At 50.6% G+C, this 27,953-nt stretch overlaps 1 protein-coding gene and 1 non-coding gene across 3 annotated transcripts; both read left to right on the top strand.

Annotated features, from left to right (window-relative positions):
• The first annotated feature begins 2,000 nt into the window (after nt 1-2,000).
• TRNAE-CUC (transfer RNA glutamic acid (anticodon CUC)) lies at nt 2,001-2,073 on the top strand. Its single transcript has one exon. It is a non-coding gene; the product is annotated as a tRNA-Glu (tRNA).
• An 8,307-nt stretch (nt 2,074-10,380) lies between these two features.
• Nucleotides 10,381-27,008, top strand: PES1 (pescadillo ribosomal biogenesis factor 1). Of its 2 annotated transcripts, none has more exons than XM_061169971.1 (15): nt 10,381-10,476; nt 13,097-13,176; nt 16,626-16,779; nt 17,932-18,041; nt 19,459-19,630; nt 19,727-19,816; nt 22,265-22,381; nt 22,500-22,574; nt 22,775-22,864; nt 23,017-23,144; nt 23,536-23,661; nt 23,793-23,977; nt 24,442-24,608; nt 24,752-24,910; nt 26,490-27,008. In XM_061169971.1, exons 1-15 carry the CDS (start codon nt 10,453-10,455, stop codon nt 26,571-26,573), a joined length of 1,761 nt encoding a protein of 586 aa, XP_061025954.1. In that variant the 5' UTR covers nt 10,381-10,452; the 3' UTR covers nt 26,574-27,008. The 2 variants fall into 2 exon arrangements, with proteins under 2 accessions (XP_061025954.1, XP_061025953.1); XM_061169970.1 differs by having other exon boundaries at nt 24,749-24,910.
• The last annotated feature ends 945 nt before the right edge of the window (nt 27,009-27,953 follow it).

Genomic DNA, 27,953 nt, shown 5'->3' with positions numbered 1-27,953 from the left:
GCATAAGACTTATAGACAGAAACAGTCAACTGACCCCATCCCCAATTTCTATTTATTTATTTTTTTATGGCTGTGCCACACAGGGATCTTAGTTCCCTGACCAGGGATTGAACCTGTGCCCCCTGCAGTGGAAGCACGGAGTCCTAACCATTGGACTGCCAGGGAATTCCCCCATGCCGAATTTTTAACCCACAGAAACCATGAGATAACAAAATGATTCTTGTTTTAAATCACTAAATTTTGAGATAATTTGTTACACAACAACAATGACCAGAACAGAGGGTTACCACATATTGATAAAAGACTCAATTCACTAAGATTTTTTTAAACCATTCTAAACCTAAGGATATAGCTACAAAATAAAAGGTGAATTCTGATAAAACCGCAAGGAGAAATGGAGGACTGGCCTTTGCCCTCAGCTTCTGGGAGGTAACCTCTAAGCCCTTGGAATGTCATGCCTGATAGGAGTGTCCTTGTTTGACTGGGGGCCTTGAGCCAGACAGATAACAGTTTTTTAGGGTGGGGCACTTTGGTTCATGTGATACCAGCTTGGACCTCCTGAGGGCTGGAAATTGTTATCAGCCACATGGGTAGTCAACCCTGCGTGAGTGATGGAGCCCAATAAAGACTCTGGACACCAAGGCTTTGGTGAGCTTCCCTGGTTGGCAATACTCCATGCATAGTGTCATGCATTGATGCCAGGAAAGTAACACTGCCCTGAGTCTCTAGGGGGCGGATGACTAAGCTCCACGTTTGGTACTTTCCTAAACCCTGTCCCAAGTGTCTCTTCCCTTGGCTGATTTTAATCTGTATCTTTCCCTGTAATAAACTGTTAACTGTGGTAAAACAGCTTTCACTGAGTTTTGAAGGTCCTTCTAGTGAATTATCAAAACTGAGGATGATCTCAGGGACCCGTGCACTTGCAACTGGTGTCAGAGTGGGAGTAGTCTTGTGGACTGTTCCCTATCTCCACAATTGGTTGAATTTTTGCACTACCTAATCTCCACCAAGAATAGAATGGATAAAGTATGGTATATTCTATATGGCAATTAGCATGAGTGAACATTCACACAACAAGAAGGATGAATTTCACAAACATAATGTTGATTGAAAGAAGCCAGACAAAAAAGAAAACACAGCATGTAGGGAACTAAAATCTCCATGGATGTCTCAGTCCTCCTGTAAAAAGCCCTAGCCTCCTGAGATGTGGAAATGTATACAATATAAAGAGTAAATGCTTGCTTTAACTTCCCCTAAAAGCATTTTGCTTTCCACATACCATAAGACTTTAATCTGTAGCCATTTGTGTAGTTAACTGGTCTTATCCAAAAGGATAATAGGGACTTCGTTGATGGTCCAGTGGTTAAGACTGCACTCTTCAGACTCCACTGCAGAAGCCCGGGTTCAATCCGACTAGGCCCAGAGTTAAGCTCCCAAAGGTACCAGGAAGACTAGAGAGATATCTCCCTGTCAAAAGGGATGAAGTCCACACATCCAAACACCTCTAGGTCACAGAAGCCGGACACTGGGGCTTATCCAGTTCTTGAAGCAATGCATTTACATTCAAACAGGTTAGGGTAAGTATCTAAGATACTTTTCATTCAATCTCCAAGAAGCAGAGGAGAGGCAGCTGCTTTTCTCCTGCAGGTAGAAATTAGAAAATCTGTCGTTCTCTAGCCTTCATTTACGGGGTGTAACTTGGCACTCATGTAGAAAGTTTCCATCAGCTCTCATTGCACTGCCTGTGGGTCTAGGTGTGGGGAACGATGCTGCAATGTTACCCTGGCTGTTAATCTGGTTGTGAGTATCAAGATAGAGCTCTGTTCCCTGACCCAGAAGCCTCATGTTTCTGCAGTATTCACATATAAAAGTTACGTATCTGTGTGAGTGGAGTAACATCTCAGACTCTTCACAGTTCTTGACAAACCATACTATGAGATTCAATTGATATAACTGTCGACTGAAAAAAATGCACAACTTAAAAGTTTAGAATTGGGACTTCCCTGATGGTCCAGTGGGTAAGACTCTGCACTCTCAATGCAGGGGGCCCAGGTTCGATCCCTGGTCGGGGAACTGGATCCCGCACGCATGCTGCAACTAAAGATCCCACATGCCGCACTGAAGATCCCGCTTGCCACAACTAAGACCCGGCACAGCCAAAATAAATAAATATTAAAAAAATAGTTTAGAATTATGTTTTATTTAGCAGACTTTCTGAAGACTTAAGCCCAGGAGACAGCCTCTCAGATAACTCTAAGGGACTGTTCTGAAGAGGTAAGGGAGGAGCCAGGATACATAGAGGAGTTTTTGCAAAAAAGTAAACAAACAAAAAACACACAAAGAAACAACAAACAAACAAAAAACAACAAAAAGCCCAGGTAGTTGGAACATCAAAAGATTACTGTTAATTAAAGAGAAAACAGATATCTCAAGTTAATGAATTTAGTGCTTTTCTGTGTATGGGAAGATGCAAGAGTCTGGGCTCATTGAAATCATTCCTTTGACATACACCTTAGCTATCTAGGGCCAGTATCCTGTTTTTCTCCATTCTGAATCCCCTCAGGGTGTAATAGGGAATTCTATTACAAGTTAATCACTAAAGGGATGTTGCCTATAAGCTTGAATTATAATGGCCCACCTCTGGGACCCCTGCCTCCCAGGTGATGACCACTAAGCTAAAAATCCCTTTGTTTAGCTCACATCCTGACCAGGCCCACCTGTGAATGACTACAGGACAGAGGAAACTAACACATCCCCTCCTGAGGCTGACCGGAACCAGGAAATGTTTGACTTTACTCCCTCCCCTTTTAGTATAAAAGAAGCCTGAATTCTAACTCAGGCAAGATGGTTCTTTGGGACATGAGTCCACCATCTTCTCAGTCTGCTGGCTTTCTGAATAAAGTCGCTATTCCTTGCCCCAACAACTCATCTCTCAATTTATTGGCCTGTCGTGCAGTGAGCAGTATGAGCTCGGACTTGGTAGCAAGGATGCCCAGTGAGGCTGCCACAGTGGCTGATGGCCTGATGGCAGGAACATCCTTTTTCTTTACTGATACAGCAGGTAACATTTTTTTGTCCACATAGAGTTGAAAAATAGGCAAAACTAAGGTATGATGTGGGAATTTGATTAGTGATTCTCTTTGAGGGATAGGAACTGGAAGGGAGCACTGCAGGGAAGGCTCCTGGGTGCTGGTCATGTTCTGTTTCCTGAGCTGGGTGCTGCTTATATGGGTGTATTTGGTCTGTGAAAAATCAAGCTATAAATCTATGACTGGTTGTGTTAGTCCTGGTCCTCCAAGAGCAGATGCCAAGATGGTATTAGATGTGCATAGGATTGATCAGGGAAAATTCTATGAGTGTAAAGGGAAAGGGAACCAGAGGAAGCCAGCGGACCTGTCAGACTATGGTGCAGGTCTGACCCCTGTGAAGGAGAGAGGGAAGGAAGAAAATAGGTAAGGGAGGTCTGAGACTGCTGTAGAGAGATTTTTTTTTTAATAGATCTTTACTGGAGTATAATTGCTTCACAATACTGTGTTAGTTTCTGTTGTACAACAAAGTGAATCAGCCATATGCATACATATATCCCCACATCCCCTCCCTCTTGAGCCTCCCTCACACCCTCCCTATCCCACCTCTCTAGGTCATCGCAAAGCACCAAGCCGATCTCCCTGTGCTATGCTGCTGCTTCCCACTAGCTAACTATTTTACATTCGGTAGTGTATATATGTCGATGCTACTCTCACTTCGCCCCAGCTTTGCCCTCCCACCCCATGTCCTCAAGTCCATTCTCTATGTCTACCTCTTTATTCCTGCTCTGCAACTAGGTTCATCAGTGCCATTTTTTTTTTTTTTTTAGATTCCATATATATGTGTTAGCATACGGTGTTTGTTTTTCTCTTTCTGACTTACTTCACTCTGTATGACAGACTCTAGGTTCATCCACCTCACTACAAATAACTCAATTTCGTTTCTTTTTATGGCGAGTAATATTCCACTGTATATATGTGCCACATCTTCTTTATCCATTCATCTGCTGATGGACATTTAGGTTGGTTCCAAGTCCTGGTTATTGTAAATAGTGCTGCAATGAACATTGTGGTACATGTCTTTTTGTTTTTGTTTTTTTGAATTTTTGAATTTAATTTATTTTTTATACAGCAGGTTCTTATTATCTATTTTATACATATTAGTGTATATATGTCAATCTCCCAATTCATCACACCACCACCACTACCCCTGCCACTTCCCCCCTTGGTGTCCATACGTTTGTTCTCGACATCTGTGTCTCTATTTCTGCCCTGCAAACCGGTTCATCTGTACCATTTTTCTAGGTTCCACATATATGTGTTAATATACGATATTTGTTTTTCTCTTTCTGACTTACTTCACTGTATGACAGTCTCTAGATCCATCCACATCTCTACAAATGACCCAATTTCGTTCCTTTTTATGGCTGAGTAATATTTCATTGTATATATGTACCACATCTTCTTTATCCATTCGTCTGTCAATGGGCATTTAGGTTGCTTCCATGTCCTGGCTATTGTAAATAGTGCTGCAGTGAACATTGGGGTGCATGTGTCTTTTTGAATTATGGTTTTCTCTGGGTATATGCCCAGTAGTGGGATTGCTGGGTCATATGGTAGTTCTATTTTTAGTTTTTTAAGGAAACTCCATACTGTTCTCCACAGTGGCTGTATCAATTTACATTCTCACCAAGAGTGCAGGAGGGTTCCCTTTTCACCACACCCTTTCTGGCATTTATTGTTTCTAGATTTTTTTTGTTTCTGAATTTTTGAATTTTATTTTATTTTTTATAAAGCAGGTTCTTATTAGTTATGTTTCTAGATTTTTTGATAATGGCCATTCTGATCGGTGTAAGGTGATACCTCATTGTAGTTTTGATTTGCATTTCTCTAATAATTAATGCTGTAGAGATTTAAGAAACTTTCAGCAAGGCCTATGGCAAGCCCTGGGATCAAAGTTACTGTAGTGGGGCTTCCCTGGTGGCGCAGTGGTTAAGAATCCGCCTGCCAATGCAGGGGACACACGTTCGACCCCTGGTCTGGGAAGATCCCACATGCCGCGGAGCAACTAAGCCCGTGTGCCACAACTACTGAGCCGGCGCTCTAGAGCCTGCAAGCCACAACTACTCAGCCCACGTGCCACAACTACTGAAGCCCGTGTGCCTAGAGCCCGTGCTCTGCAACAAGAGAAGCCACCCAATGAGAAGCCTGCGCACCGCAACGAAGAGTAGCCCCCGCTCACCGCAACTAGAGAAAAGCCTGAGCGCAGCAACAAAGACCCAGTGCAGCCAAAAATAAAAATAAATTAAAAAAAAAAAAGTTACTGTAGTGTAAGTGCCTGACAGTAAGCTTTTTTTTTTTTTTTTAATTGTAAGTGCCTGACATTAAGCTTTCGATTGCTGAAGCATTCATTTCAAAGACATGCACCTCAAACATTTTGCGGGACACAGTTACTAGCTAAACAAATAGATAAGGAGACAGGCTGCCCCCACCCATGAAGTCCCTCCCCCCCTTTTTTCTTTTAGCCCAGCAGCTTGTGAGATCTTAGTTCCCTGACCAGGGATTGAACCTGTCTCTTCGGCAGTGAAAGCGCAGAGTCCTAACTGCTAGACCCCCAGGGAATTCCCCAAAATTCCCCTTTTAGAAAGTCCTGGGTAACCTACATAACTGACTGCTTGAGTGACCCCACTTTTCCCTTCCCGTGTCCTAATTCTGGCTCTTCTGTTTTAAATTTGCCAATAAAGAGTGAACCTGTGAAACCCTAGGCACCTCATCCTCAACCCCAATAAAGGCAAAACCCCAGGTGCATGCTCTCTCTCTCTCTACCTGTGACCTTGCTGTGTGGCCCCAGACGTGCCAGGTACCCTCCAGGACTTGTGAGTAATAAACCTTTTTTTTTCCCCCCAAAGTTCCCTAATGGTTGTTGCTGAGGTGTATCTTGCAATCACAGTGAGAACCACAAGGACTGGTCCATCCACGACACTCGCTCCAGTCGGGGAAATGTCTGGGGTGGGGAGGGTTCCCACTGGTAGTACAGGCCCCCCAGGCACTCCTAGCTGATAGCATCACTATCGATGATAGGCTGAGACTGACACAAAACAGTCACCCAGCAGAGGAGTCCTGTGCCTCCAAGGACCAGGCCTCCCTCAGTATCCTTGCTGTGCTCAGTCATTGGCTGGGAGCCCATGGGAAGCACAGCCTTCGCACTAGCACTCGATGGATTTCAGAGCACAGCTGGGGCGATCTGGCAATTGTGCTCCCCACAGTAGGAGACCTGAGAGGCATGTTTTGAAGCCACTACAGTCCACCCCTTGCACCACATACATTTACTTCTCCACACAGGTTCAGGGATAGTTCCATGGGCCTCTCTTCCTGAGTGGAACCTAAGAAAAGGGATGCTACTGGAATAAACTACAACCTCCATTGCTTTGGTTGATCAGTGGCTCAGGGCTGCAGTTGGTATTCATCTTCTTCCACCATCCATCCTAAACTCACCTGAGTCTCAGCTCTTACTTCAGCAGGTCTTGATGATAGCATAACCCAAACCTTATTGCTGAGGGTCGTGAACCCTTGGTATGTTAACTCTTTTCGTGCCAGGGGTAATTCATGTGTCCATTCTCAGTTGCAGTGGGCAATGGAGTACCAGGAGGCTCCCAAGCAGCTCACCTGGGTTCTGCACGTGTTGTCCCATCCCCATTGTGTAGAGCAGTATGACCTCTTCCAGCTGCTCAAGATCAATTACCCCTGGCAGTACAGTGACTCTTCTTCAAACCTGCTGGTCTCTGTGCACAAGAAGGTCAAAGTACCCATGTGGTAGCCATAACTTATAATTCAATGGAACCCTTTCTGTGTCCCCTGGGAAAAGCATGTCCTCTTTGAGGACCAGGGTCTCCAACATTGCAGAGCTCAGAGTTACAGGAATGGGAAGCACAATATTCTCCCAGTGAGTCATTGGGAGTAAGTGGGTTGGCTTATCACGGAGTATTTCCTCCAAGCTGGTACCTCAGCTATGCTTGTAGAAGGCTGTTCCAGCATTCTGTGACGCTGGATGTCTCTGGATGGTGCAGTAGGTGGCATATCCATGGGATCCCAAGGCCATGGGCCTACTCCTACACCTCCCTGCATGTAAAACGGGTCCCTGATTGAAGGCTATGATACGTGGGATTCCATGCTTGTAGATCAGGCATTCCATAGGCTGCTGAATAGTGGCTCTGGCTGAGACTCTGCAGGCAGACAAGGCAGACCCTTGCCCAGGTTAGGTATCTCTCTCTCTGAGGACAAACTGGTGACATTTCCAGGACAGAAAGGCCCACTGTAGCTGAATTATCAAATGGCCAGTTGGTCTCCTCAAGGAATAGTGGCATATTGGGGGCTCAGCGCTTTCTCTATTTCTCTCATCCAGCCATATGCCTCTACCTCAGACCTCCTTATCTCTACATTCTAGTCCTTTTCCTTCCAGATCCCCTTCCAGAACCCCTTCCAGACAGCCAGACCACTGACCACTGCTCAGGAACCTATCTGTATTTTCAACTTGGGCCACTTCTCCTTCCATAAAAAGCAGATGACTGCTTGCAGCTCCACCCATTGGAAAGATTTTCCATCTCCACTGTCTTTCAAGACCAACCCTGAAAGTGGCTGCTATGTAGCTGTGGTCTATTTTTGCTTTGCACCTGTGCACTGAGTCAACCTGTCCATACACCAAGCTTGAGTCTTTTCCTCCTCGCTTTCGGCTAGTCACGTGGGACCTCCATACAGGCTTAGGTGCAAACAGGTAAGGGATTTTGGAGCAACTGTTGTGTGCAACAGGAGGCCTAGGCTACTTGCTCATGCAGCTTACTTGTGCCATCTGGTCCCAGGAGGACTTGATTATATTTACAATGACCTCTGCTGGGCCCATTTACTTTTATTCCTCACAGGGTCCAAAATAACCCAACTCATAATTGGCAGTTCTGAACTTGGTCACTTGATGACCAATGGCCAGCTGTTTTCTACCGGGGCTCAGTAACAAGCCAGCAGGTATTTCTTCAATGGTGTATACTTCTCTGCAGTAGGTGGCATGACCTTGCCCAAGAATTCCAGAGTTCTGCATTGTGATTCTCCCACTGGGGCTTGCCATAAGCTCTATACTGCATCTTTCCCTCCGCTGACTCCACCAACACCATAGGGTCTGCTGGATCCGATGGTCCAAGTGGGGCACGGTTTGCTCTGCAGCCAGGACGTGCTTCAGAGCCCTCTCTACATGTCCTGTCTGATCAGCATGATATCAATGTAACAGATCAGTGTCACATCTGTGGGCTGTTCCGATGATCCAGATCTCTTCAGACTAGTATTATGACAGAGGGCAAGAGAGTTAACATAGCCCCAACGTAAAACTAAATGAATATTATTGTCAGTTCCATGAGAATGAGAAGTATTTCTGATCCTCTTTTTTTTTTGGCCGCACCACGCAGCATGTGGGATCTTAGTTACCAGACCAGGGATCGAACCCGCGCCCCCTGCATTGGAAGCGTGGAGTCTTAACCACTTGACTGCCAGGAAAGTCCTGATCCTCTTTTCTAAGTGGAATGTAAAAGAATGAACTTGCTAAATCAATGGCAGCAAACCACATATCTCAAGGCTTATTAATCTGCTCTAGCAATGAAACAATTTCAAGCACATCAATTGTGATCAGGGCTATTACTTGGTTGAGTGCACAGTAATCTATAGTCATTCTCCAGAATCAATCCAGTTTCTGCAGGCACCAGACTGATGAATTAAACAGAGATGTGATAGACACCACCACCTCTGCACCTTTTATAACTTTCATGGTGGCACCAATCTTTGCCATCCTTCCTTCTCTACTGCCCCCTTTCTGGAACACTCCTTGGTCTTCTGCTGTGAGCACCACATGACCCTGGTTTTCCTCACACCTCTCTGGCAAGTTCGTTCAAAGTTTTGCCAGCTCACCTTCCCCTACCCGGTTTTCATTTCATTTCATTTTTCGCTGTTTGTAGAATCACTAGGTTTTTATTTTATTTTAGCTTTAATTGAAAGTACATAATAAAATGCACATTGTTCAAAACAAGCACTAGCCAGTGCTTAATGTCTGTATTTACCTTTAAAGGGCGAGTTCTATGACCACAACCTTGGGTCAGGTCACATTCACAGGGCCTCAAATTTAAAATTTTGAGGCAATATTGGGACTTCCCTGGTGGTCCAGTGGTAAAAAGTCCACCTTACAATGCAGGGGACACAGGTTCGATCCCTGGTCAGGGAATTAAGATCCCACATGCTGGGGGCAACTAAGCCGGTGCGCCACAACTACGGAGCTCTCGCGCCTCAACTAGAGCCCATGTACCACAAACTACAGAGCCTACACGCTCTGGAACCAGAGCGCCACAACTAGAGAGAGAAAAACCCTCATGCCGGAACTAGAGAGAAGCCCACGCACCACGACGGGGAGCCTGTGAGCTACAACGAAAGATCCCCCATGCCTCAGTGAAGATCCCATGTGCCGCAGCAGTCAAAAATAAATTAAATAATAAATAAATAAATAAAAATTTGAGGCAATCTTCAAATGGAGTTTAGAGGCCTGAAAGAAGAAAACATCAAATTTTACAAATTTTACCGTCTTCCCAGACCACACCACTTGGTGTGAATATTTGTATAAATCTTGTAATTATTCTTTGAGGAACACACTACGAAATTTGTGTATACATATTAAAAGCTCAAACGTGTTAAATGTGCATTTTAAATATACCACGAGTTCTGTAATGCTGCTTGGTCTTTCGTCATTTTTCTACCCTCCGCTAAGGCTCATAAAATATAAGTGGCCTCTCGAGTCTCTCCACCTCTGTGAAGAAAAAAGTCTGCTTTTGTTCTGTTTATCCCGGTAACAGCGAACGGACAAAAGTAAAAGCCAATGGCCAACGGCGAAGCGAGCCCAGCTTCTCTTACCGCCAAGGCGGCCTCTCAGACAAGGGAGACAAGTTCCGACGACGCCCAGCAACCGTTACCATGACAACGCAACTCGCGCTCCCGCACCTCGGAGTGCGGCTCCCCTCTGCGTCCCAGAAGGCGCTGCGCCTCCTCTAAGCCTTCCGCCCCTTTCCATCCCAACATGCAACGGGGCTCATAACGTCAAGCTCTCGTCATCAGGATGATTATAGAAATGCCTGAATATACGCCCTTGCTTAAACATTAAAAATGTCTGTAACAGGCTCACCGATGAGAAAGAGCCCGAAAGAGCTGTCTTAGAGATTTTTTTCAGAGGATTTAGTTTTAATCTCTAGGAGAAAAATTTCATCTTTCAGTAGACTTGCTCAGGCACCTCCTTGGACAGCCCGCGCAGGCCGGCGGCGTGGGGGCCTCGGGGCCCTAGGCAGGGCACGTGCGGGAGGAAGTGGTGGTGTTCGCGCGGTGCTTGTAGATCCTTCTGCGTGGAGCCATGGGAGGCCTGGAGAAGAAGAAGGTGATGGGCGAGAGGCCGGGGCGGGGCCGGGGCAGGGGGGACGGGGGTGCCCCAGGGGGGACGGGGGTGCCCCAGGAGGTAGGAGACGGGAGCGATGGAGCCCGGGGGCTGCGCCTTTCCCCGGCCTTGAATCCTCGTGGGTGCAGAAGCGGCTGGGATCAACGCGGCAGGAGACAACAGGCAGAAGGGGTTCGAGGATGGGCGAGGACAGCAGTACTTGTTCTGTAAAATAGGGGAAAGAACCCTGGAGTAGAGCTGTGAAAGAGCGTTGAGGTTACCAAGCAAAGCTGCACCCCAAAACAGGCCGAGCCAGAGGATAGCTTTACTGAAAGTGATGAACATTACGTAGAGCTCACCATTATTTCGAGCTCATCATCTCTGAAACTTGTGACTCCCTTTTCTGCTGAATCAGGCCTTGTCCTGGACATTGGGGATGGAGACATAAACAACCAGTTGTGGTCCCTGCATTCGTGGAGCTCACTTTCTAGTGGGGAAGTTGGACAGTAAAGTAAATAACCAAATAAAACGATCACAAACAAGCCTGGCAGCGGAAACTAAGTGCCAAGGCCTTCGGGTGGAAAAGGCTTGCTGTGTGCAAGGAATTAAAGGATATCAGCTTGGCTGGGGTATAGTAAACCCAGAGGAGAGTGGCATCTGGTGAATTTGGGGTTGGACAGGGACCAGGTCATGCAAGACCTGTCAGGCACAGTAAGGAGACTGGATTTTATTCAAAAAGCAGTAAGAATCAACTAAAGGGGGAGTAATATCCGTTTTTCAAGGAGTTGTTCTTGTTGCTGCATGGAGAATCACCTTGATGGCATGAAGAGATTAGAGAGGGGGTGAGGATGAGGAAGATGTAGTTGCCTCGATTGTTTCCGTCAGCTGGAAAGTTTCTGCTGCCAGTCTGTTTTTAATCCAGCACGCTATTGAGCTAAGTGCTAGTGATTGGAACTACAAAGATATAACATTGAAAACCTGACTTTGAGACACAGGTGCAGATATGTAAACAAATCATGACAGTTTTTGTCGTTGTTGTTTGTTTGTTTTGTTTTGGCCACACCCAGCGGCTTTCGGGATGGAACCCGGGCCCCCTGCAATGGAAGCTCGGAGTCCTAACCACTGGAGGGACCACCAGGGAGGTCCCAACAAATCATGACAGTTTTTAAAGCAGGGTTTCACAACCGTTTTGGCATTTTTGAGCCAGATAACTGTTGTGGGGAGGGTTGTCCTGTGTGTTGTGGGATGTTTAGCAGCATTCCTGGCCTCTTACCCGCTAGGTGCCAGTAGCATCTAACAGCCCAAAATGCTGGATCCACCCCCATACACCCAGGGAGTAAAGTCACCCTAGTTGACTTTAATTATCCCCTTAATGTTTGAAAGAATAAGAATGGTGACAGTGTAGGGCCATAGAAAACAATTTTAATGAAAGCAACTTCCCTAAGACAGTCTGAAAGTCATCTTTGTATCCCCAGAACTTGGCACGGGCCTGATCCCCAGTAGACAATTAATAAATGTCTAAAGGGAAGAATGAATGAAGGGCATGTTTCGTGACTGTGGGATTTTTCATAAACATACCCCTCAGGAGGCTACAGGTTTGTCCCTTTAGAGCTGGACCTGGCCATCGAGGCCTATGATGTCTTAATCCAGAGGAAGACCTTGTCTGGGAAGGACGTGCTTGGTTAGCATTGCAGGGAGCTGGTACAGTGCACTGCTGCTCTATCAGGGATACAGAGGTGTGAGTGTGAGGCAGCGTCTTAGCACCACAGATGTCCAGATGGTTGCACAACACAACATGCTCTTTGGGGGCAGGTAGAGACCAGGCCTTTTGTCTTTATTACCCTCCTAGCATCTAGCTAAACACTTGGAACATAGTAGAGATCTTGTTATTGTCTGTTGAATGAATGAGGAAGGAGAGAGGCTGTGTGGCTTAGAGCGTGCATTTTCAACTGGATGGTGTCATCCCGAAGGGAACAGAAATTGGTTGGGGGACATCTTAGATATTACAATGATGTGTAGCCCTCAGAAGGACTACATTACAGAAACATCTACAGTATATCTGTGGTATTAACATTTTGTGGGACTGTGAGAGAGGGTGATTAAAGAGGAGAAAAGGTCTAAAAAGGCCTCTGGTGGTGGAGGGGTGGTTATAATGAAAAAGAAGTTGAGAACACTGGCTTAGTGGATGAGGCACTCAGGTTCTGGACTTGGACCTAGGTCTGAATCCAGCCCCAGCTCTTAAAAAGCTATGTGACCTGGGCAGGTTATTTTACTGAGCCTGTTTTCCTCCCTTGTGAAATGAGAATTTTAATGGCACCCACCTCACAGTGTTGTGGGGATTAAATGAATAATGTGTGCAAATCATAATGGTCAGTACTTACAGCCACTACTAAGTGCTTGGCATAGCACCTGATCCACAGCAACCTCATGGTCCCGCATTGTGCAGATGTATGTGTCCTCCTCTGTGCTGACAACTGCAGGGACAGTGCAGGAGCGCTCCCTCCCCACAGCGTCTTGGCCATTTATCCAGAGTAATAGTCGCCTCTTGCATGAGCAATGTCCAGAGGTTGCTCTCTGTCATTGTAATCATTGCTAATAGAGAATTGATTTTATCCTCCCCAAGTATGAACGAGGCTCTGCTACCAACTACATCACCCGAAACAAAGCCCGGAAGAAGCTGCAGCTGAGCCTGGCCGACTTCAGGTGAGGTTGGAGAGGAGAGGGGGACTTCGGGTGCCTGGCCAGTGAAAACTCAGCCACATCCCTCTCTTAACTGCACTGCTGCAAACTCTATCTGGGATTCTGATATTCCTTCTCTTTCTTGCCTGGCTTTGCTTTAGTGAGCTGTGCTTTGCCAGGTGTGGTCCATGGGGAAGCTGGAGAACTGGGTCGTGCCACCCTGAGTCATCAAAATGGGCCCACTGGTACAATGCACTGCTGCTCTCTTATCTGGGTCTTTGTCACCCATCCTCTCCCTTCAGGCAGTAGTGACCCCTGATCCTGCAGCTTGTGGTTCTCAGCTCCTTGGAGAGTCCAGTCTAGACTCTTCCACAGCCTGCGTCCTGCTGCCTGGCTCACTCTTCATCTTCCAAACGCACCCAGCACTTCCCACTCTTACAGCCTCTGTCCTTAAGATTCTCTTTCCTCTGTCCTTTATAGGCAGACCTTGGAGATATTGTGGATTCGGTTTCACACCATTGCAATAAAGTGAATATCACAATGGAGCGGTTTCCCAGTGCATATAAAAGTTACGTTTACACTATACTGTAGTCTATGAAGCGTGCAGTAATTTTATGTCTAAAAGAAATGAACATGCATTAATTTAAAATACTTTATTGCTAAAAAATGCTAATCATTATCTGAGCATTCAGTGAGTCGTAATCTTTTTGCTGGTGGAGGGTCTTGCCTCGATGTTGACGGCTGCTGACTGATCAAGGAGGTGGTTGATGAAGGCTGGGGTGGCTGTGACAGTTTCTTAAAATACGACAGCAGTGAGGTTTGCCATGTCGATTGACTCTTCCTTTCATGAACCATTTCTCTGTAGCACACAGTGCTGTTTGACAGCATTTTACCCACAGTAGAACTTCTGTCAGAATTAGAGTCGATCCTGTCAGACCCTGCTGCTATTTTATCACCTAAATTTACGTAATATTCTAAATTCTTTGTTGTCATTTCAGCAATTTCCACAGTAGATTCCATCTCAAGAAACCACTGTCTTCACTCATTTATAAGAAGCACTCCTCATCTGTTAAAGTTTTATCATGAGATGGCAGCAATCCAGTCACACCTTCAGGGTCCACTTCTAATTCTAGCTCTCTTGCTGTTTCCACCACATCTGCAGTTACTTCCTCCACTGAAGTCTTGAACCCCTCAAAGTCATCCATGAGGATTGGAAGCAACTTCTTCCAAACTCCTGTTAATGTTGATATTTTTATCTCTTCTGAATCACGAAAATTCTTAACAGCATCTCGAAGGGTAAATCCTTTCCAGAAGGTTTTCAATTTACTTTGCCCAGATCCATCAGAGGAATCACTGTCTGTGGTGGCTATAGCCTTATGAAATGTATTTCTTAATTAATAAGACCTGAAAGTCAGAATTAGTCCTTGATCCGTTGGCTGCGTAATGGATGTTTTGTTAGCAGGCGTGAAAACAACATTAATCTCATTGTACATCTCCATCAGAGCTCTTGGGTGACCAGGTGCATTGTCAATGAGCAGTAATATTTTGAAAAAACAAAAAACTTTTTTCTGAGCAGTAGGTCTCAAGGGTGGGCTTAAAATAGTCATTGACCATGTTTTTTGTTTTGTTAATTTATTATTTATTTTTGGCTGCTTTGGGTCTTCGTTGCTGCTCATGCTTTCTCTAGTTGCGGCGAGCAGGGGCTACTCTTTATTGCAGTGTGTGGGCGTCTCATTGCGGTGGCTTCTCTTGTTGCGGAGCACGGACTCTAGGTGCGCGGGCTTCAGTAGTTGTGGCTCGCAGGCTCTAGAGCAGGCTCAGTAGGTGTGGTGCATGGGCTTAGTTGCTCCACGGCATGTGGGATCTTCCTGGACCAGGGCTCGAACCTGTGTCCCCTGCATTGGCAGGTGGATTCTTAACCACTGCGCCACCAGGGAAGCCCCTGACGTTGTTTTTTGTAAACAGATGTGCTGTTATCCAGGCTTTGTTGTTCCATTTACAGAGCACAAGCAGAGTAGATTTTAGCATAATTCTTAAGGGCCCCAGGATTTTCAGAATGGTGAATGAGCATTGGCTTCACCTTAAAGTCATCAGCTGTGTTACCCCATAACAAGAGAGTCAGCCTGTCCTTTGAAATTTTGAAGCCAGGCATTGACTTCTCTCTAGCTATGAAAGTCCTAGAAGGCATCTTCTTCCAATATAAGGCTGTTTCATCAACATTGAAAATCTGTTGTTTAGTTAATTATCTTAGCTAGATCTTCTGGATAACTTGCTGCAGCTTCTACATCAGCACTTGCTGCCTCACCTTGTACCTTTATGTCATGGAGACGGCTTCTTTCCTTAAAGCTCATGAACCATCCTCTGCTAGCTTCAGACTTTATCCTGCAGCTTCCTTACTTCTGTCAGCCTTCATAGAATTGAAGAGAGTTAGAGTCTTGCTCTGGATTAGGCTTTGGCTTAAGGGAATGTTGTGGCTGGTTTGATCGTCTGTCCAGACCACTAAAACTTTATATCAGCAATCAGGCTGTTTTGCTTTCTTATCGTTTATGTGTTCACGGGAGTAGCTCTTTTAATTTCCTTCAAGGGCTTTTCCTTTGCATTCACAACTTGGCTGGCTGTGGTGTAAGAAGCCTAGCTTTCGACCTGTCTTGGCTTTCACCATGCCTTCCTCACTAAGCTTAATCATTTCTAGCTTTTGATTTAAAGTGAGAGACGTGGGACTCTTCCTTTCACTTGAACACTTAGAGGCCACTGTAGGGTTATTTGTTGACCTCATATCAATATTGTGTCCCAGGGAGTAGAGAGGCCCGAGTAGAGGGGGAGAGACTGGGGAATGGCAGGTCGGGTGGAGCAGTCAGAACACACACAACATTTATTGATAAAGTTCACCATCTTGTATGGGTGCTATTTGTGGGGCCCCCAAAATGATTACAATAGCAACATCAAAGATCACTGATCATAGATTGCTATAACAAATATAATAATGATGAAATAGTTTGAAATATTGTGAGAATTCCAAAAATGTGACACAGAGACATGAAGGTGAGCAAATGTTGGAAAAATGGCACCGATAGACTTGCTCAATGCAGGGTTGCACAAACCTTCAATTTGTTTAAAAAAAAAAAAGAAAATGCAATTACCTGCAAAGTGCAATAAAGTGAAATTCAATAAAATGAGGTATACCTCTGTGTGGCTGAAATGTTGATTTGTCAGCAAGGCCTTTCCTGACTCTCCTTGCTAAAAGAGGTACCTGCCAGTTGGCCCCTGTCAGTATCCTGATTGTTCCCTTTCTGGTGCTTGGGACTGTCTGCACTATGTTTGTCGGGAACTTGTCACTGTCAGACTCCTGCACTAGGATGTGAGTTTTCCAAAGGGCAGGGCTCCTGTGTTCTCTGTTCACTGCAGTTTTCCAGGCCCAGCGTGCCCAGTGCTCAGCACGTTTGCTGATAGAAGGAGTGGCCTTTGTCTTCCAGGCGGCTGTGCATCCTGAAGGGCATTTATCCCCATGAACCCAAACACAAGAAGAAGGTCAACAAGGGCTCCACGGCAGCCCGAACCTTTTACCTTATCAAAGACATCAGATTCCTCCTCCATGAACCCATTGTCAACAAGTTCCGGGAGTACAAGGTGAGGCCTGGGCTCTAGGGTCTGGATGGGGCCCTTCCCAGCTCTATGCAGAGCCACTAACACTGACCTTGGGTAAATTGTTTGATCTCTCTGAGCAAGCCTGTACATAGGGTGAGGTAATTCTACCTCAAAAGTGTGTTGGGGGGATTGACTGAGATCTTAGGTGTGGAAATCATTTACGTAGAACCTGGCCAATGATTAATGCGTTACCTGTCATACTTTTCCCCTGGTTCTTTTGGAAAAGAGTAAATGTATTGCCTCTGAGGCAAAGATTGTGGTCTTTCAGGGGCTCTCTGGTGTGTTTTCTGCCCAAATAAACCACTCCTATTCAGGTTCTTTCTGGAATTGTTCCCAGGAGACCAAGCTTTTCATTCCTCAAATAGAAATGATTAAATGCTTAAATACCACAGGGAAAGTAGAAACCTAATTATACCAAATGCAAATAATTGAAAGTAGACTGCTGCTACTGTAGCCTTTGCCGAGCAGCAGGGCCAGGCTGTGGGATACAGCTGCTGGCAGCCCTCTCGCCAGAGCCGGCCGAGGTGGGTGGCTGGACCTGTCCTGCTGCTGGGTTTTCCAGGCACCCCAGCTCATTGCATTGGAACTGGGCCCCTTTTGGGACTGGCTGTCTCAGAGCTGCTGTTCACAGTCTCAGCGGAGGTGGCCTCTGAGCCTCTGAAGAAGTGCTCAGGGGAGGCAGTTGGTCAGTTTAGAGGACTTTCTGGGGCCACCATTGGCCTCAACTGCGTTTTCTCGTGTGGCCCAGCCCCACACGTGGGTCCGAGGCTTGTTTCACACACATGCGGACTGGTGTTTCTGGCCCAGCCTCCTGGCCCTGGTCTGTCTCACTTCTCAGTTGGAAAATAGGGCTGAAAACGTTATACTTTCACGTAAACATGTGGAGTCAGCCCGTCTGTATGCTTATCCCTGTTCATCTGTCAGCGGGATGCAGTGGGGTGGCTCTGTCGTCAGCCTGGGTCAGGTTCGCTGTTCCGTGGAGGTGGCTGTTGTGCAAACCCCGGGCTGAGGGGGCAGATCATGCCGGCAGACAGCCGTGGTAGGAGAGCCCTCCTGCCCCGAGCATCCCTCCTCCACGGAAGGGGTGTCCGGGAGCCGTTGGCCCCACATCAGCAGTCTCCTCCTCTCTCCCAGGTGTTCGTCCGGAAGCTGCGGAAAGCCTATGGGAAGAGTGAGTGGAACACGGTGGAGCGGCTGAAGGACAACAAGCCCAACTACAAGCTCGACCACATCGTCAAGGAGCGGTGAGCCGGGGGCTCTGACCTGGTGCTGGGGGTACAGTGGGGAACGGGGCCGAGACCCTGCTCACAGAGCTGGCGTCCTGTTGGAGGAAGCAGACCAGAAAACAAACTGGCAAGTTGTTCTAATGGTTGCAAGTCCACACAAGTGCCACGAGGGATGCTCTCCAGGAAGGGAGCTGGAGGACGCATGTTAGTTACAGGCTTGTCAAAGGAGGTCTCTGGGGGGAGACATTTGAGCCAGCCAGGGGAGGCATGGTTCACACAGAGCAAACAGCAAGTGCAAAGGCCCTGTGGTGAGAGAGAGCCGGAGTCCTGGGGCTGTGCGTGGGGTGCATGGTCAGTCCTGGAAGATGTGGCTGGACACCTCTGATCTCAACTGTTTCTTGCCCATCCTTCTCAGCAGTCCCCGTCATTCGTTGACTAAATCAGTGGGGACACTTGGCAATGTCTGGAGACACTTCTGCTTCTCCTGACTTGGATGGCAGGGGGTCTACTAGTATTTAATTAGTAGAGGCCAGGGATGCTGCTCAACACCCTGTAGTGCACAGGACAGCCCCCACAACACGGGACAACCTGGCCCACAATGTCAGTGGTGGTAAGGTGCAGAAACTCCGGGCTAACTGAATGTCTGCCTTCTCTTGGTGGCTGTTGGCCCTGGGAACACTTAGCTCCAGGCTGGGTGGACTTGGCTTCGTTGAGTCGGGCCAGCCATGGGCTAGCAGGGCAACAGCCTTGGCCTGGGAGCTCGACAGCAGGTGTTCTCACCCCAGCCCTACAGCCACGAGCTAGGCAGTCTGCGAACTGCTCCTGCTCCGAGCAGGTCCTCCTGTAACAGAGAGATGACGAGTGTGACACAGCTGTTCTGTGGAACAAATGAAAAAAAAAAAAATGCATAAGAAAAAAGCAAGTGTCTGGATTCATGTGCACACTAGGTGGCAGTATGGTGGCGTTCCCATTCTGTGTCACCCCTTTCTCCTCAGCCCTTGCTTAAGAAAGAATAGCCGGTGCTGTTTCTAGGAAGGGCCCAGGTTGTTGGGTTTGTCTGTGAGGTGCAGAGCGAGGAAACTTCGAGGCACAAGAGGGGGCTGATTGAGGCTCTGGCCTCTGAACCAGGAAACCAAGTGCCTCTCCTGTTCTGAGAGGTCCCTGCGGACCTTTCTTCTGTTTTGCTCTGTGTCTGAAGACCTGGCTGGCCCCTCCTGACTCAGATTTCTCTGACCCTCAGAGCCAAGTGGGCACATCCTGGTTCCATGGGTCCTCCTGAGGCTGTGGGGAGGTTGGCGCTGCCAGGCCCCAGGGTGTTGCCCAGCTCCCTGTTTAGGAGATGGCGTGTTCAGGGCCTGGGGTGGGGCAACGAGATCGGGGCCCCTCAGAGCCCAGGCTGAACGACCCTGTGAGCGCCGCCCTCCTGGCCACGCAGGTACCCCACGTTCATAGATGCCCTGCGGGACCTGGACGACGCCCTCTCCATGTGCTTCCTCTTCTCCACCTTCCCACGGACCGGCAAGTGCCACGTGCACACCATCCAGCTGTGCCACCGGCTGGCCGTGGAGTTCATGCACTACGTCATCACCGCCCGTGCCCTGCGCAAGGTGAGCCCGGGGCCACCCAGCGGGGCCCAGCCCCCCGCCCCCCCCGCCGCCCCCCCCCCACCATGTCCTCACCACGCTGTCCCCCCTCCACCGCAGGTCTTCCTGTCCATCAAAGGCATTTACTACCAGGCCGAGGTGCTGGGCCAGCCCATCGTGTGGATCACGCCCTACACCTTCTCCCACGACGTGAGTGTGCCCACAGGGAAGGGTTGTGCAGGGACCGTTGCTCCCTCTCTGCTTCCTAGACAGAGATAATGGTGTAGGTGAAGGGGGGCTCGTCCTGTCCTGCAGAACCAGCTGGGTTCCTGAGTGCCGGCCGGGGCGGTGCGGAGGTGTGGTACAGCATTGTAACAAGAGCCCGAGCTAGCCTGACTCCAGTACCTGCTAGCTGGTTGTCCTTGGACATGTTCCCTTACCTCTCTGTGCCCAGTTAATAACGTGCTTCCACCTTCTAAGCCTTGTCGTGAGGATTTGAGGGAAAAAAGCTTTAAAAGTGCCTGGTGCTTGGCCCTCGGGGGTTGCAGAACGAACAGTGAGCGGCCACCGGGGCCGAGCACTGCCTGCATACACGGCCCTGCCCTCCAACCTGCTGGGTCCTCACCCCGCTCTGCCACCCCCACTCCTGTGCCCCACCCAGAGCTGGGGACTGGGTGAGACTGGAGAGGATGAGCACAAGAGGAGCACTACTTATTAGTGGCACTATTTCTTACTCATCTTTCTTTTTAAGACTGGGGGAATTTTTGGCAGGATCCGTCGAGAGAAATCTTGGTTTGGCCTCCGTATGAGGGTTGTTAGCCTCTAGTCTCCCACAGGGTCTCAGGCTTGGTGCCTGACTTATCCTGCTGTGGGCCTGCATTTGGCCTTGCTTCCTGCTTGTGCCTTGAGTGAGAACTGGTGCCTTCAGTGGAGACCCAGCTGGATGGCAGGTTTGCTGGCCGGGCAGCGGGTGCTCCAGCATGAGCTGGTGGTCTAGGTCCCCTGGGCCGCTGCTGATTACTTTGGGCTGGAGGCCACAGGCCGGAACCCCCGCTGAGCGCAGAGCAGCAGTGACAATTGGTGGCAGCCAGTGGTCTTTGTGGGTGAGAGGCGCTCGGCCCTCAGCAGTGCCTGTGCCCACTCCCTGGGGGCAGGCGTGTGTGCAAGTCTGTGCTCTTCCTTCTTCCCCTCTCTGTCCCTCCTCTCCTCTGTCCTTCCTGCCTTCTCTGCCCTGCCTTCCCTCCTTCCTCTCTGCCCCTCCCTCTCCTTCCTTCTCTCTGATGTCCCACTCCCGCACTGCTCAGACTGGTCTTTGTCTGTTCTGCCAGTGGTGAATAGGGCCCTGTGGAGGCCGGCCTCCACACAGCTGGCCCTGGAGGAACGGGGATGGGCATGGGCCGCCCGTTCCTCCTTCCTCTCTGGCCAGCTCACTGCCGCTGCTTCCTCTCAGCAAGAGGATGGGGGACCAGTCCTGGGTCATAGTTGGGGCCCCTGTGCAGCCAGTGCTGGGCTCCTGGCAGCAGGACCCAGGCAGGTAGCGGGGCCCAGGGGGCTGCTGTGCTGTGGGGCAGTCACTGCTCACGTGCTCCCAGGCCCGTCGAAGGCCCTGGTGGATGCTCATGGAAGGACTGAGGTATCAGTGGGGGACAGGTGGGGCACCTCTTGGCCCCTGTACCCCCACAGCCCAGTCACTGCCTGTTCGCAGGATGTAGAAACGGCTCAGCGTCACAGGCGCACAGGCACAGAAGGGCTGCTGTGATCATTACTGATTTCATCATCGCTTGGCGTATCCCCCCCGTCCAGGTCTCAGAAGTCGGCCAGGCTGGCCTGGCCTCTCTGGTGTGCCAGGCAGTGCTGCTCAAGGGTCAAGGCGCTTTGGTTTGGGTCTCAGATCCTTGCCCTGTTTTGTTTTATCAACTCCTCAAGGTTTAAGACGAGCCCTCCCGTGTCCCCCGCTTGCTCTGTGTTTATGCCCTAAGCAGGCAGCATTTCTCAGGCGCTCCCTGGGGCTGAGCCAGGCAGCTGCCCAGCCTGTCCTGGGTTCTCGGGTTGTGCCTTTGTCTCCGGCTCGGGCCCAAGGCAGGGTTGCTGAATTCTGAGTATCTGTCTGAAGGCTCCTGCCAGGGCTCGTAGGCGCTGAGTGCCGCCCACCCACTACCCCCACCCAGGCAGATGGGCTGATCCAGGGCCACCTTTCCCAGCCAGGCCCCCAGGTGCTCATGGGCTGGCCCCAGAAAAGACGGTAAATGGAAATTACTGGTTGGCTAATGGAGCAGGCATGAGCGGCTTCTGCAAGAACAGAAGTCTGCCTTGCAGGGTGAGGGGGAGAGCTGGGGCAGGGAGCGGGGGCACCAGCCTGTCCTGGGAACCTCATGACAAAGGCTTCCCTTTTCTCACTCCTAGCATCCCCTTTATAGCACGGGGATCTGGCACTGGCCTCCAGGACAACCCTTGGGACCCTTGTCCAGAGCCTCACTGGTGCCCAGGATGCTCCTGGGTGGGGCCACGCCACACGGCCTCTTCTCCTGGGGCAGAGCTCTGAAGGCAGGGCCACCCTGGGGGACCTCCTGGTCCTTGGGCATCCGGAGCCCCCACCCCGCATGGGTTGTCAGTGCCGTCTTTGCACTGACACTGCTGATGCGTCTCCTGTGTACCCAGCACCCAACAGACGTGGACTACAGGGTCATGGCCACCTTCACCGAGTTCTACACCACCCTGCTGGGGTTCGTCAACTTCCGCCTCTACCAGTCGCTTAACCTGCACTACCCTCCGAAGGTAGGCCCCGGCCCAGCCCAGCGCCTTCTCCTCACCGGGCAGAGGCCACGGCCTCTCTCCCCACGTGGAGGTGGGGGTAGGGGCATCCTCTTCCTCTGACCTTCCCCTTGCCTCCCAGCTCGAGGGTCAGGCCCATGCAGAAGCGAAGGCCAGCGAGGACACCTACGCTTTGGACTCCGAGAGCTCTATGGAGGTGAGAGAGGCTTCCAGCATTGGCCCTGCATCCCCCAGAAGGGTGGTTCCTGGCGCGGGGATGGAAGCGGTCATGGCTAGATAGGTGGTCTCAGGGCTTGCCCTCAGAACCCAAACCCACTGATACCCAGCCAAGAACTGCCAGCCCTACCCCTCCCTACCCGCAAGCAGCATCCCTGAAACCCTGCTTCTTTCCCACAGAAACTGGCCTCTCTCAGTGCCAGTCTGGCCCGTGTGGTGGTGCCTGCGGAGGAGGAGGAGGCCGAGGTGGATGAGTTTCCTGCTGACGGGGTGAGGACTGCGCTGCCCTCTGAAAGCGGGGGTGGGGGAGGCGGGCGGACTGAGGGGTTTAGAAGGAAGCTGGGGAGGGGCTCGTCTCCAGCCTCTGCCTCCAGTGGGGTGCAGGCAGGCCTGATAGTGTGAGCAGCCCCTTTTCTCGGCAGGAGATGGTGGTGCAGGAGGACTGCAGGAAGGAGCTGGAGGCGCAGGAAAAGCACAAGAAGCTCTTCGAGGGTCTGAAGTTCTTCCTGAACCGTGAGGTGCCCCGGGAGGCCCTGGCCTTTGTCATCAGGTGGGGAGCCTGACAGCACTGGCTCTGCCATACTGGGCTGGGTCCTGCCCTGGACAGTGCAGCCCTGGACGCCCATCGGTAACAATGGGCTGGCGTCAGTATCCACTGCTTAGGGCTGTTGTGAGGGTTCAACAGAATGGGTGTGGAAAACTCAGCACACCCCAAGCACATGGAAAGCACCCATTAGAGGGCAGCTGGGATCACTTCCTCACCAGCTTAGGGCAGAAGGTCTCCACTGGGCCAGCACTGGAGGCGTCAGCCAATTGGAGGGGGGGTTCCTGGGGTGGGGAGGGGACAGGTGTGTCCTAGGAGGGTGAGCTTGTGGGCCAGCGGGTCCCAGGGCGGGCACCTCATGCCTCAGTACCCTCATGGGCTCCCCCTGTGCCTGTAGGAGTTTTGGGGGGAACGTGTCCTGGGACAAATCTCTGTGCATTGGGGCCACATACGACGTCACAGACTCTGGCATCACCCACCAGATTGTCGACCGGCCTGGGCAACAGACCCCCGTCATCGGCAGGTAGGCCCCCAAGGCCCTCGTCTTCCTCCGCCTGTTTGGGTTTCTGGGGGCGGAGGTCTGTCTCCAGGCCCCTGCAGATGCAGTGGGGTCTCGGGTGGCCCCACGACTGTGTCTGCCCTCGCCCTGCGCAGGTACTATGTGCAGCCCCAGTGGGTGTTTGACTCCGTGAACGCCCGGCTCCTCCTTCCTGTGGCAGACTATTTCCCCGGGGTGCAGCTGCCTCCACACCTCTCGCCCTTCGTGTCAGAGAAGGAGGGCGATTACATGCCCCCTGAGAAGCTGAAGTTGCTGGCCCTGCAGCGGGGGGAGCACCCAGGTGAGTGAAAGGAAGCTGGGCAGGGCGGGGTGGGCAGGCTCCTCCAGGCTGGCCTCGGCTCTGGGGGCTTCACCTGGCTGTTTCCCTTCTTGGCTACAAAGGTGGCAAGCTCCAGAGAACAGGGCAGCAGGGGTACAAAGCCCTTTAAACTCTCATTGGAGTAATGTGGCTTAGGAGGAGGAAACGTTTGTGTCTTATAATCCAGTGTTACTTGATGTCTAGAGTTACTGAGCAGAATGGTCTGGAAGTTCCGCGGGAGGCAGCAGAGCTGAGGGGTTGGGGGCCTGGAGTTTGCTCTGAAGGCAGCTGGGCCTGTGGGGGAGGCGCCAGAGGGCCTGTGGTCGGGATGGCCCTGCTCTGCCTTTGGAACGTCTGTGCCAAAGAGGGTGGTGCCTGGCGCCAGTTCTCACGCCGCAAGGGGAAGAGCAGGCTCCCGGGTGTTCGGAATCCTTGGCTGTTTGTAGGAAATTTGAATGAATCTGAAGAGGAGGATGAGGAGGAAGATGATGAAGGTGATGGTGATGAAGAGGGAGGAAAAGAAGTGGAGGAGGAAGAAGACAAGGAGGCTGGTTCAGAAAGGGAGGAAGAGGCCCGACTGACGGCCCCGGAGGAGCCGAGGATGGAGCGGAAGGTACCGGGGAGTTGATTGGGTTCTCGGCCTGGGAAGCAGCCCCACTGACCACCTTGGTGCCAGAAGGGTGGGAGCCAGGGGGCTGGGGGTGGAGGGTGGGGGTCAACCTGCATCCACAAGTGTCTCCCCTGTGTCCCCAGAAGCCCAGGGTGATGGCGGGCACAGTGAAGCTGGAGGATAAGCAGCGACTGGCCCAGGAGGAGGAGAGTGAGGCCAAGCGCCTGGCCATCATGATGATGAAGAAGCGGGAGAAGTACCTTTACAACAAGATCATGTTTGGCAAGAGGCGCAAAATCCGCGAGGTGAGTCTCCCCGCCGCCTGAGGCTCCAGATGGGGCCGCACAGCTGAGCTTCGAGGCCGGCTGGCTCTGCTGGGCAGTCTCTGGGCCCTCTTCTAGCGTTTTTCTGACGTTGTCTGCCTGCCCTGGGCATCTTGGTGTCAGTCTCCTTCCTGCACCAGGTGGTTTCTGAGTCTGCTGGGGTTGGGGGCCAGAGCTGCTGCAGCAGACTCGGGGCCTGCACTTCACAGAAGTGCGTGAAGCTGGAGGGACTGTGGGAGGTTTTGGTTTAGCTTCTGTTTTGTTTCCTCTCATTCACAGAGCCACATATGCTCAATATAAAAGAAAAAATATTTTTAAGAGTTCTGTGCACACCAGAACTCTGTAATGGACGCAAAAGTGGCTCACAGTCTTGCCCTTGGGGTGATCTGTAGTAATAGCCCCCCAGGTTTCTTTTGTGCATGTAATAACACAGATGTTATTTGGGGGGCATCGTGCTACACATACAGGCAGAGCTTGTTCTATGGCACTTCGCTTTATTGCACTTCACAGATAACGAGTTTGTTACAGATGGAAGGTTTGTGGCGACTCTATGTCGAGCAAGTCTGTTTAGCACCATTTTTCCAATATTTGCTAATTTCATGTCTCTGTGTCACCAGTGACAGTAATTCTCACAATATTTCGGACTTTTTCATTATTATTATATTTGTTATGGTGATTTGTGATCAATGTTCTTTGATGTTACTGTCGCAAAAAGACTATAATTCACTGAAGGCTCAGATGATGGTTAGTTTTTTTTAGCAATAACGTATTTTTTATTAACGTATATGCACGGTGTTTTTAGACATAATGCTATTGCCACTTAACAGACAACAGCATAGCATAAACAGAACATTTATATGCCCTGGGAAACCAAAAAATTCACGTGACTCCCTTTATTGCAGTATTCGCTTTATTGGGGTGGTGGGTGGAATCCAACCCACAATATCTCCGAGGTCTGCCTGTAGGTGGTTCTGCTGTGTATTTGTTATTTAACCATAGCATGAACTGTCCATGGCGTCGTACAGTGCATGGCCTGTTCCCTGCTGACAGGATTAGGCCGTCTCCCTTTTATAGTTGTTCTCAGAGAACAGTCTTGAGCACCTCTCTTCCTACCTCCAAGTGTCTCTGCAGGGTAAATTCTTAGGAGTGTAATTGCCAGGTTGAAAGGCCACCTGTTTTGGAATAGATCGTGCCACGTGGCCCCGGGGAAGGACTGTTCCAGGTTGACCCCACCCTAGCAGCTCCTGGTGAAGGTTTGAATGGCCCCCAGCTTTCCCAGGTGAAGGGGGTCAGTGGGGCAGTTGCCTCCAGCTCTGGGAGCCTGCAATCCTCCTGACTTGCTGTAGGCCCATAACTTCACAGAGTCATAAAGGCAGGGGTGAAGGCACGGTTCCTCACCTGAGGCTCTTCAGAGGGGTTTGCTTTTTCCCCTTGGTAATTTGCCTGTTAGCTTTCCTGGAAGCTCTGCTTTTAAGGGGTGGCCTTGAGTGGCAGAAGGGGGAGTCCCCTTCCCCGTCCTCCTCCCCCCATCACAGCGTAATCCTCCCCTTCCTCCTCACAGGCCAACAAACTGGTGGAGAAGCGGAAAGCCCACGATGAGGCTGTAAGGTCTGAGAAGAAGGCCAAGAAGGCAAGGCCGGAGTGAGTGGCGGCAGCCTCGCCATGAGTGAGGCCAGCTCCCGGAGGCTGGACTTGGCACAGGGACCCAGAGGGCCTGGGCTTGGTGACAGACCAGGGTCTTTTCTGTTTTCATCCTTCTCCTCCCTCTGCTGGCCCTGGCCTCCTCTCACGATCTCTGGCTGGGCCCATGGACAGCCCCAGCCTCGCTCGGACGGAGCTCCCTGCTGGTGGCTGGGCAGAGGAGAGGCCTCTGTGCCTGGCCCAACACGATGCTCCCAGGGGTCAAGCGACACGGGGCGGGACCCGACCAGCCCCTCACTGACTGCTCCCATTTGCCCTGGCTTTCTGCGTCCCCTCCCCCACACGTACCGTTGGACCCACGATTTTCCCAGTGCTCTGGTGGGGGGTAGGGTAGGGAAGCATTTGTTATTAAATGGCTGGAGTTCTGCAGCCAGTTGAATTCTGTGTTCATGAGCCTTCCTGGGCTTGGAGAAGGGCCACCTAGTGCTCCAGGTTGGCCAGCCCTCGGTGTTCACTGAGAGGAGCCGGTCACTGCTCGGAGCTTTCTGGCTGCTCGTGGATCCCTTGGGGTCCAAGGGTGCCAGAAGGTAGGCGCACATTCCAGCCCAGAGACTTTTCCTCTGTGATCCTGCTTCCTCACGTGTAAGCTAAGCGTAGAAATTCTGGAGCCTTCCTCCCAGGCATGTGTGAAGGGTTCAGTGATAATGTTTCAGAGAGTCACTAGTGTCAGGTGTCTGGTAGGTAAAGTACTCAGCAAACACCAACCGTGATTGTCATCACTTCCTGCTGGAGTCAGCCCAGGAGGTAAAAGCCAGTGTCTGAAGGATCTATGGGGCCTGAGTTGAGGGTACCTAGCTTTACCTTGTGGGCTTATGGGCAGAGCTGCCAAGGACCCCCAGTGTGGCTTTGCCAGCAGCCTGACTTGTAACCCTGGCTGGGCCATCCTTATAGCTTCCCACTTGACCCTGGCAGGGCCCTTGCAGTGGCCCAAGGGGACATGCCCTTGCCTGGACTGCCGGTGCCTCATGGCAGAGCCAGGGCCACTCAACCCCTCCCAGGTCAGGCAGGGAGATTCTGAATGCCCCCCCCAGGGTGCTCCTGTGGGCCGAGTGTTCTCAGGAGCAGGGTCCAGGAAGGGGAAGTATGGGTTTGGAACTGGGCTCCTCCTTCGCCAAATCTAGGCACTTGAGGGCCTTGGCCCTCTGCCCCTCACTCTGTAGAAGTGCCCAGGCTCTATAGAAGTCTTTGGGGCAGTGTCTTCAGACCCAGCCTGTGCAGGGGGAAGGCAAGAGCTTGGGCAGGCTCTCTGGCTGAGGGAGTGGAGAACCTAGGGCTCCTGTCTCACTGGGCCTCGCCATGGGTGTGCTGTGGGTGTCAGAGAGAG

Source organism: Eubalaena glacialis, chromosome 15 (genome assembly GCF_028564815.1).
Source record: "Eubalaena glacialis isolate mEubGla1 chromosome 15, mEubGla1.1.hap2.+ XY, whole genome shotgun sequence".
Taxonomy (NCBI): domain Eukaryota; kingdom Metazoa; phylum Chordata; class Mammalia; order Artiodactyla; family Balaenidae; genus Eubalaena; species Eubalaena glacialis.
The sequence above is the reverse complement of the archived record's forward strand: the minus strand, read 5'-3'. Positions and strand labels throughout refer to the sequence as shown.